General features: G+C 45.8%; 1 protein-coding gene across 1 annotated transcript; it reads left to right on the forward strand.

Annotated features, from left to right (window-relative positions):
* The first annotated feature begins 506 nt into the window (after positions 1–506).
* On the forward strand, positions 507–9,006 carry Npy (neuropeptide Y). Its single transcript, XM_005087185.4, has 4 exons — positions 507–663; positions 1,477–1,664; positions 6,920–7,000; positions 8,805–9,006. Exons 2-4 carry the CDS (start codon positions 1,477–1,479, stop codon positions 8,827–8,829), a joined length of 294 nt encoding a protein of 97 aa, XP_005087242.1. The 5' UTR covers positions 507–663; the 3' UTR covers positions 8,830–9,006.
* The last annotated feature ends 1,370 nt before the right edge of the window (positions 9,007–10,376 follow it).

Below are 10,376 nucleotides of genomic sequence, written 5' to 3' on the forward strand. Positions count from 1 at the left end.
CCTCTGGGGAGTTTCTGGCCATGACCCTGTCTGGTTCTCAGCTTGGGGAGAGTACTGGGGGAAGGTCCACCTTTTGGAGAGACAGGGCAAGCAAGTTCACGGAAGCCTTTGGGAGACCCTGCAGCGCGGGACTCCGGGCTCCGCTGGCTGCCACTTGCTCCGGGAGCGGGAAAACCTCAAACCTTGCTCGGCTGCCTCCTTCCCCAGAGATGCTCCCCCGAGTACAGAATTCTGGTGCCTACAGACCAGCGCACAGAGGGCTGGCCATTCCCTTGACAGGCGACCGAGAGCGGTCCCCGCTGCGCCTGTCTCTGGCGGGACTCGACGGGAAGAAGGCGAGAGAGCGGGCTCCAAGGGATCCTCGCTCTTGGCTGCTCCTTTTTCCCGGCGGAGCGGGCCGCCGAGAGTTGGAGTGTGGGTGGCTACAGACGCCAGCCACTTGAGCGTCTGCGGCTCCAGCCTCCTCCCCCGCTGGTGGGGGCGGGAAGTGGCGGTGGGAGTCACCCGGGCGTGACTGCCCCGAGGCCCCTCCTGCCGCGGCGAGGGCGCTCCATAAAAGCCGGTGGCGACTGGCTCTTAGCATCCCATCGGTGGCTCTCATCCCTCACCGAGGCGACCACAGCAGAGCACCCGCCGCAGGGAGACGCCAGCCAGCCCGCCAAGGTGAGTGCCAGGACCCGCTGGGACGGGAGCACCGGCTCTCCTTGAACTTGCCCCGCTGTCGGTCCTCTGAGCCGGCTCTGCCAGCTTCACCCCCAGTCCTTGTTGGCGGCTAAATTCCACTTGCCAACTCTGGCCCCTCTGTCCACCTGCCCCCTTCCCCGGGGCTCCCCTGGCTGGGTGTCCCGCTTCCGTCTCTGTTACCTTTTGAGGGTGTGGGGGACATGGGGGCCCCTATCCCATCAGGGCGTTATTTGTGTGGCGGGGGAGGTGGGGAGGAGTGCAGCCAGGAACCCAGATGGCGTGCGCCCAGAGGGAGGTTTCCCAAGTACAGTCCCTGGTGTCAGGAGCCCTTAGTCCTTGTCACCTCCAGGATTCCAACTGAGCCTATGAGCCCCCTTTCCAGGCCCTGTTGCCACACCTTGGGGATCTAACTGCCACAGTGCCTGTAGCCAAACAGATCAAAAGTGACCCAGAAGAAAGTTTCCTCCTCCAAAGGTGGTTTAGGAACAAGAGGAGAAATGTGGCCATTCTTGAAACTAGAGGGCAGAACTCAAATTCTGTTCTATAAAACACCTAAACTAGAGGACCTCCGTCCTCTGACTCTCTGACTCTCACCAGGCCACTTGGGGGGAAGTTTCATGGAATATGGGGGCAGAGTGGAGGGGCTGGGTCAGGGCAGGTGGTCCACTCAAATCAGGGCTTCTTTCTGGGGTCTATGGGATGGCAACAGATGAAGATCGAGAGTGGTAACGGGAATTGGGACACGGGCAAGCATCCTCAGCATCCCCAAATCTGAGCCTTTTGTACCCACAGATGCTAGGTAGCAAGCGAATGGGGCTGTATGGACTGACCCTCGCTCTGTCCCTGCTCGTGTGTCTGGGTGTGCTGGCTGAGGGATACCCCTCCAAGCCTGACAATCCTGGCGAGGATGCACCAGCGGAGGACATGGCCAGATACTACTCGGCTCTACGACACTACATCAATCTGATCACCAGGCAGAGGTGTGTGCATCCTATGGAGGGTATCTGGAGCTCCGGAGCAACTGTGCCATGGGGGAGGAGGGGCTTTGGAGATGGGGGACGATATCTTTTTTTCCTCATTCTGTCTCAGGGTAGGACAGGATCAGTCATAAATTCAGTTCTAGATAAATGTATGAGCAGGATACACACTACCCAAACTGAGTACTTTCTCTTTGTTACTACAGTTCCTCTCCAAGTCCTGAGCCCAAGATTTAGTGCCTCTGTGGGTCTGTGTCCCACCCACCTCTCCTGACTTTTTTTTCCCTTTACATTAATTGGGGGCCTATCTAGCAGGTGGTTAGTAGCATAGGGAGACGAGGGAATCTGACCTAGAGTAAACAATCATCACCCAGAACACCAAGGATGCAGCTGTCAAAAAGATGATGAGACCTTCCAACCTGCCCAGGGCAAACTGAGTGGCAGCATTTGGACAAAAACCAAACAGACACATCTCAACCCCACATGTCAGAATTCCTAGATAGTCTTTAAAATCTGGCTTTTCCTGTTTTATAGCAACTGAGTTCTGACAAAAAAAAGTGCTTGGATTTTTGCCTTATTAAGAAGAAGCAAAACAAAGCAAAAGCCTTTGCATTAGTAATCCTAGTGGATACATCTCTGACTGCCTGGGACCCAAGAGATGGTGAACTTTGTCTTTAATGCCTAGAAAGTCAAAGAGAAGAGCCTTGTTATTTTTCTCAGCATCAAAGTCAGGCAAAACAAATCAAATCCAAGCTGCTTTAAAGACAATATGGGACTGTTTGCAAAATCAGTGAATCCTAGTTCTGAATCACTTAACAATGCATTTTAATTACTGAGAACCTCAAAGAACTGTATGGGCAAGCCCTCCGGAAGCACTAATGTTCTACACTTAGCATGTTTCAATTATGTGTGATACATTACCAGAGGGAGGTCAAATTGTTCACCACCCAGTAGATTGTAAGATGGGATACAAAAGGGGGCTATGCTTCTAAAACAGTTGCCTACTCTTAATTTCATCAGAAAGGTATGTGACATTCCAAAGGCCTTCTGGGGTAAACAATCTCAATGTATACAGAGTCACAAGTAATACTGGCTCATAATCTTTGGAAATCTGATAATTTTGAAAGTCAATGGCTTCAACTTTTTGTATTCCATACAGCTCAAAGAAAAAGAATGTCCAGTTGAAATGATACCATGTTTTCTAAAAACAGTTTATTTAGAAACAACATATAGAACTAATATTTTTGAAAATATTGCTGCTACATAGCTTTGCCACTCTGTATACAATGATCTCATTTCGTGTTTTCCCAGTCATCTCCATCAGTCTTTCTCAAAACTTTGAAGTGAGTTTAACTATCTTCACATTATAGATCATAAAACTAAGTACATTTCAAGAAAGCTGTCTTAGAGTTATGGGATTGGAACCCTCTACTAAGTTTCCTTAGCTGAGGCAACACCATCACATTCCATGTAATTTCTACTATCTTTAAGAGAAGAAATAAGGAGAGGGGCTTGCCTGTCTGGAAAGAGAATCATCTTTAATGGGAATGAGCTGGTCCCTAAGGCAGTTTCCTCTATCATCTTGGTAATATGCTACACTCCCTAGAAACCACTAGAAGCACCTTTGTGCACTCCTTGACTTGACGTCCCACCAAAGATTCCCGAGCAGAGTCCCACCTTTGCTATTTACCGTGTCCTCATTTGTGACTGTTTTATCTGTAATTATTCTCTTCCTTCCTCTCGCCAGCCCTGTTTGTAGCTGTTTTCCTGTTGCTGCACATGCTGCTGATTCATTGCTTCTGCAGGCCGGATTTCTTATGCTAGTCTACAGATCTATCACATCTTGTTTATATGGTTTCTAGAAACAGTGGTTTCCAGCTTGGGGGCGGGGGTTGGGATTTTATACTCCCTAGGACGTTGGGCAATGTTGGGAGACATAGTTTGGTTGGCACAACCAGAATTGAGTGCTACTGGTACCTAGTGTGGGCCTGACAGGGATGCTGTTGGACATCTCAGGATGCCCAGCCCATCTCCCCACCCCAGTAAAGAATCCTCTGTCCACAAGTGTTACTGCTGCAGAGGTGGAGAAATGTATCCCTAGATTGGTGTTTCTCCGTCTTGACAACCACATGGAGAACTTTAAAATGGAATGACTTGACCTGTACTCCCACCAACTAAATCAAGCCCTCTGAGGTGGGATCAGGGCTTTCTAGTGTCGTCAAAGGCAGCCCGGGTGAGTTTGATGCAAGGCTATGTTTGAGAAACTTTGCCTTAGAAAGAAATCTTTAGAAGATTGCTTGTTGCAGAGACAACTAAAAATCCAGAATTAATTAGAGAAGAAAGAGCCCTGAGTCTGGCCACCCTGCAAGTCTGTGTCCAGACAGAAGCTGCCACAACAGTGGTAGAGTTTTGATGGGAAAATGGGGGAAAGGGCACCAGCCCTTTCACTCACTGGAGCATGGTGAATGAATTCAGGTTGGCTGCCCAAAGTGTGAAGATTAGCAAGATCAACTGAAGGGCAGGAAAACCGAGTGCCAGCCGCCACCACCTCCAGGCTAATCTCGGGGTGGAGTGCATTTTAACAAATGATGGGAGAAAGAGTTGGGTGGTGAGGAACGGAGAACAGGGGAGAGGAAGAGAGTTGTTTTGCTTTTACTTCCTTTGAGTTCCAGCAAAGAAGCAGTAAGATTTAGTTGTGCTGGGTCAGCACTTAGAACAACATCTGTCAGCTTTGTCCAGCTGTTCTACCTATTTGTTAATCGATCCAGGTCAGGCAAAGCGTTCGTTTGGAAATGGACTGGTTGCTGGTGTCCCCTGCCTTTTCTAAGAAAGAGGAAAGTCATGTAATTTGGTATCAACTTGTCAAACCCTTTAGCAGTTTTCTGAAGCAGGTAATCTGTTTTACCCTTACAGATAAATGTCACCTCACATTCATATATTGCCCTTACCATATCCTACTAAAGGCACGGGATAATGACCCACAGAAATAAGTTTTTTTTTGTGGGCCAGTAGGACTTCTTCATGCCTCAGGGAAGGCATTAGTGTCTCCAACAGATGGGGCGAATGTAAGGTCAGGGTGTGTTGGGAGCTGTAAGGGTGGAGCCGTGATGGTGGAGATGTAATCTAGCTGTGGTGATGGAGCTGTGAGGACAGCTGTGGTGATGATGCAGTAAGGATGGAGATGGAGATGTAAGGATGGAGATGGAGATGTAAGGGTGGAGATGATGTAGGGGTGGAGATGTAAGGGTGGAGATGTAAGGGTGGAGATGTAAGGGTGGAGATGTAGGGGTGGAGATGTAGGGGTGGAGAGGTAAGGGTGGAGATGTAGGGGTGGAGAGGTAAGGGTGGAGAGGTAAGGGTGGAGATGTAGGGGTGGAGAGGTAGGGGTGGAGAGGTAAGGGTGGAGATGTAAGGGTGGAGAGGTAAGGGTGGAGAGGTAGGGGTGGAGATGTAAGGGTGGAGAGGTAAGGGTGGAGATGATGTAGGGGTGGAGATGTAGGGGTGGAGATGTAGGGGTGGAGAGGTAAGGGTGGAGATGTAAGGGTGGAGAGGTAAGGGTGGAGATGATGTAGGGGTGGAGATGTAAGGGTGGAGAGGTAAGGGTGGAGAGGTAAGGGTGGAGATGTAAGGGTGGAGAGGTAAGGGTGGAGATGATGTAGGGGTGGAGATGTAAGGGTGGAGAGGTAAGGGTGGATAGGTAGGGGTGGAGATGTAAGGGTGGAGAGGTAAGGGTGGAGATGATGTAGGGGTGGAGATGTAAGGGTGGAGATGTAAGGGTGGAGATGTAGGGGTGGAGATGTAGGGGTGGAGAGGTAAGGGTGGAGATGTAGGGGTGGAGAGGTAAGGGTGGAGAGGTAAGGGTGGAGATGTAGGGGTGGAGAGGTAGGGGTGGAGAGGTAAGGGTGGAGATGTAAGGGTGGAGAGGTAAGGGTGGAGAGGTAGGGGTGGAGATGTAAGGGTGGAGAGGTAAGGGTGGAGATGATGTAGGGGTGGAGATGTAGGGGTGGAGATGTAGGGGTGGAGAGGTAAGGGTGGAGATGTAAGGGTGGAGAGGTAAGGGTGGAGATGATGTAGGGGTGGAGATGTAGGGGTGGAGATGTATGGGTGGAGAGGTAAGGGTGGAGATGATGTAGGGGTGGAGATGTAGGGGTGGAGATGTAGGGGTGGAGATGTAGGGGTGGAGAGGTAAGGGTGGAGATGTAGGGGTGGAGAGGTAAGGGTGGAGATGTAGGGGTGGAGATGTAGGGGTGGAGATGTAAGGGCCGATGCACCCAGGCAGCGGTCACTGACATCTGTGCATCGCTGTGTCTCCAGTGCATTGCTTCACGTTACTTCTCCACAGACACTGATTTAACCAGGGTTTGTGACTTGATTTCAGTTTTACAAATGTGCAGATAGATTCAAAGACGCAGGTGTGCTTTAAGCCTCATTATTCTAGGTGTTTCCCCCACCAGGACTGTCTCTGTGATGTCATATTATCTTCTTGTTAAGATGTAAACTGTTGTGAATCATGAGAACTGTATCCAATCAACTGATAATGAAAACATTTTCATATCATGTTTCAGTAGTTTCTAATTTCATAAAGTTGTAAAAAATTATCTTTCTTACATACAAGGAACATTATATAAGCTTAGCACCTTGTGTTTTTATAGTTGTATTTATATATTTAGGAATATACCTCCCCCCACACACATACATGTAATAACAATTACAGAAAATCTGGGGAAGGGGTACATGGGAGGGTTTGTAGGGAGAAAAAGGAAGTAAATGCTTTAATTATGGCATAATTTCATAAATAAAATATTTATAAAGTACTTCAGAAAATTAAATATATATATGGCTTTTAAAATCTATTTGTTTATTGCTTGGGATGAGAGAGACAGAGAGAAAATTTGTGTTGGTGTATGCATGCAGACACCTGCACATGGAAGGCAGAAGGTAATTCTCCAGAGGTGCTTCCTCTATTTGGGTTCTGGGGATTGAACTCCAATCATCAGGCTTGCGTGGGTATGGCAAGCACTTCTCCTTCTTGCCAGCTTGTATATTTATGTATATGCATTAGCATAAGTGTACATGTGTATGCATATATTGTCATGACAAAGTTGCTGATGACATGATATCCTGAGAGTACTTATGAGCAAATGGACAGCTAGAAGTAACGTCTGAGTTTAGTGGGACACTCACTTGCTCTCTCCTCATGGTCTCTATGGCTTCCCTAAGCTTACCTTATGAAACTGTGATTTATTTTATTGTTCCAGATATGGCAAGAGATCTAGCCCTGAGACACTGATTTCAGACCTCTTAATGAGAGAAAGCACAGAAAACGTCCCCAGAACAAGGTAAGACAAGGCTTGGGATGGAGACTTTACTACAGAGCTTAAGATGTCAGGGGTGGTGAGCTGGGGGAAAGTTGAGAGTCCATGTGAACGTTAGGATACAGGAATTTCAGAGAAGAGGGATTGGCACGGAGATGGGTTGGAAAATCATACAGAAATCATATAGAATTTCACACATTCACTGGCAAATCTCAACTTCCAGGGTACATTATTTTCTGACGAATGTTATTGGTGCTCCTTTCCAAATGTGAGTGACTTTTAACTTGAAATCATAATCTACAAACATCATGCTTTATTAGAGTTAGGGAGCACAGAGCAAGTCCACAGCACTAAACTGAAATGATGAAGCACCCATTTGGGCTGGGAAATCCAGCTTTTTTTTTACACTAGGTGGCATTTCCAAATGTCCCAGAGGCTGTGTCCCTCATGTGTTTGACTCTGCCATTCCTGGCTTTACCCCAAACTGGAGATAAGTAAGGTGCTTCTAGCTACTTTTGGACGTATTTTGGTTTGATGTAGTGATACATTTTATTGAAAGGATCACTGTTGGGTAATGTAGTATCCTTGGGTGATTATCTGTAGCCTAGAACTTTCTTGGAGTATGCATATGTCTTGAGACAGGTATCTGCCCAAATCTAAGGGTTCACCAGGGGCTAGGCAGGTGCCTTCTGGACCAGAAAGGGGTATTGCCAAAGGATGCAGAATCTACCTCTACTGTCATAACCCTAACCTGCTCTGCTGGCCTTGCCCTCCTGTAAGATCTCAGCACACCACTCATATGCATCCCCAGTAGCTAGGTGGCTCCCCTGTTACCCAGAACTCTACACCATCAGAAACCATGTTCCCCAGAAGAGGTCACTAGCATGCTTGCTCAATGTGTATGCCTGGAGTATGACTCTTCATGAAGATTCTCCTTGGAGAACCCACGGTGACAGCAGGACCACCCACCCTCCCTCAATGATCTTTAAATTCTCTTATGAAACAACCAGCCAGATGGTTTCTCTGAGGTACACAATCATTTGAACTGGAATAAAGTTTATTGCTTCTGTCCCTGGAAGCATCAACCTAGACTTTAACCAGTGAATGCAAGGAAATAGTGGGAAATTCATATGAGTTGTTTTTGATCCTGAACAATAAGTGTCTTTTTGTGTCCCATTGATATGCATGGGATATTTGCCACAGCAAAAGTTTAGGGTAGGCTATGTATACTTAGGATTTGGAAATAATGATCCAGACCTACTTAGAACTCTGCTGCCTGTTTTGTTTTGTAGACTAAAATAACACAGTTAGTGCAGGAAATAAAGTTAATTGCACCCTGACTGACAGACTCAATCATGTGCAATTAGAAGGAGACAAAAGTTGATAGCCTTGGAGTTGCCTGTGAATGCTGTTTTATTAAAAGGGGCCCTTTATAGCCTAATAAATAGCATCTCACTACATAAAAAAAAGGCTTGCTGGAGAACAACAGAAACATACTTAGAGTTGAATAACACTAGCTTCCTTGTTATAGTTTCATGTGATTCCTGTAGTTTTGATCTTCAAAAATATGGTGGAGTCCCTCATCTCCTTTGATATGTACAGAGCTTTCTAAGTACTCTCTGAGAGACTCCAGTTCCCATGGGCAAAAGCTGATGAACTGGGTCTTCAATCTGCTGCTGTTGTATGTGGCTTCTCATTTACAGTGCCAACAGGAGGCTTCACAATAGCTTCTGATTACCGTGCAGCTCGGGACCGAGTGTCTCACTCTCGCAAGACTCTGAGGAGCTGGGCAGTTGCTCTCCCGTGATTTGCTTCTTGTGTTTTGCAGGCTTGAAGACCCTTCCATGTGGTGATGGGAAATGAAACTCACTCTCCCGACTTTTCCTATTTTCCACCCACATCTCGTCTCATCCTGTGATACCAGTCTGCCTGTCCCACCGATGCATGCAGCCACCGGGCTGGATTCTGCACCATTTCCCTTCTTGTCGTTGTATATATGTGTGTTTAAATAAAGCATCATGCATTCAAAAGTGTATTCTCTTTAGTGACTAATTTGATGCCACAATAGAAAGAATTGGGTTATTTATTAAATTATACTTAGTTTTAAGTAACAAACTCAGTGGTTTTTTTTTTTTTAACCAATATTAAAGCAATGGCCATGAAGAGTAAATGACTATGTTGTCCTTGGAAGAATTTGTCTCGAAACTTTGTGAAAATGTCTCATATCCGTCTATGAGTGGCTGACTGAACACCTGAAGAGACTAATGTAAATAAGGGGTGGAGTTTTCCATTCCAAGTAATTTAAATTCATTTTACTAGGCATATGTTGCTGGTGGCTAGCACATCCCATCAAACAGCTAAAGTTTATGCATGAAATGAGGTCACTCTTTGAATATGAGTAAGAATCACACTGGGCAGGATGATCACCTCACACAATTTGGGCATGCTAATTAACTTAGCTAAAACGTCATTCAGCTTCCTCCTTCAAGCAATGATTTGCATGGACTTAGTTTAAAATTAATATTATTCAATTCTTAAATGTACTCTTAATAAAAGAAAATGGGCCTTCCTCATCCCACAGTAATGACGTTTAATGAAAGAAACAAATACAAAGAAAACAAACAAACATTTTTAGGTGATTTTTGTCATTTTGCCAATATAGAAGGTACATATAAAAAATAATTGACCATGATGTCCCTATAGAGTTACTGTCCAATTGATCCTTCAATGACTAGAATGTGTGACATATGACATAAGACTGTCTGTTATGACTTTGGGAATATTCTAGTACAAACAGTATTTTCTGTACATAAATAATTTTCACATTTCCCCAGCCAGTGAAGCCAGTGATGCTATTTACAAGGCCCCTTGATAAAAATTGTACTGTTCCCCATTATTTTTCTTTTTTCCTTTAAATACCCATACACAAGGAAGTTGTTTTTAAAATTCTTTAAAGGTTGATGAAGTCACGATTTGCCGTCGTATAACATGAGTGTTTGGTACTAACCGATTGCATTTTGGAATTTTGTTTACTGAAGTCAGTATTATGTAAAGAGAGTTGACTCAAAGCCATCTGGCAACACAGATATGCTGAGAATGTGTCACAAGGTAAATAAAAAAGAAATAATGTGCATGAGCCACTGAAAGATAATCCAGGAACTTTATTTTAATGGCAAATGTCAACTTCTTGTCCCACCGAACCTAATCATCACATAGCCCTTGCTTCATTCATACCCAGCCCTTCATCACATCTTACTAGAAAGAAAATGAACCTTGCCATTCCCTGACCTCTGTGGTCCAGTCCAATGGCTTGTCACACTCTCTGACTTTCGAGGTCATAGGACTTCTGAGTTCTCACTCATGAGATGGCGATAATAATTCCCAGGGATCAATATTCAAG

The sequence above is a fragment of the Mesocricetus auratus genome, unplaced genomic scaffold (assembly GCF_017639785.1).
Source record: "Mesocricetus auratus isolate SY011 unplaced genomic scaffold, BCM_Maur_2.0 Super-Scaffold_100676, whole genome shotgun sequence".
In the NCBI taxonomy this organism is placed as follows: Eukaryota; Metazoa; Chordata; class Mammalia; order Rodentia; family Cricetidae; genus Mesocricetus; species Mesocricetus auratus.

Coding starts and splice junctions, on each gene's coding strand:
- Npy (XM_005087185.4), top strand. CDS start 1,477: ATGCTAGGTAGCAAGCGAATGGGGCTGTATGGACTGACCCTCGCTCTG. Junction 1,665..6,919: donor AATCTGATCACCAGGCAGAG/GTGTGTGCATCC, acceptor TTATTGTTCCAG/ATATGGCAAGAGATCTAGCC. Junction 7,001..8,804: donor GAAAACGTCCCCAGAACAAG/GTAAGACAAGGC, acceptor TGTGTTTTGCAG/GCTTGAAGACCCTTCCATGT.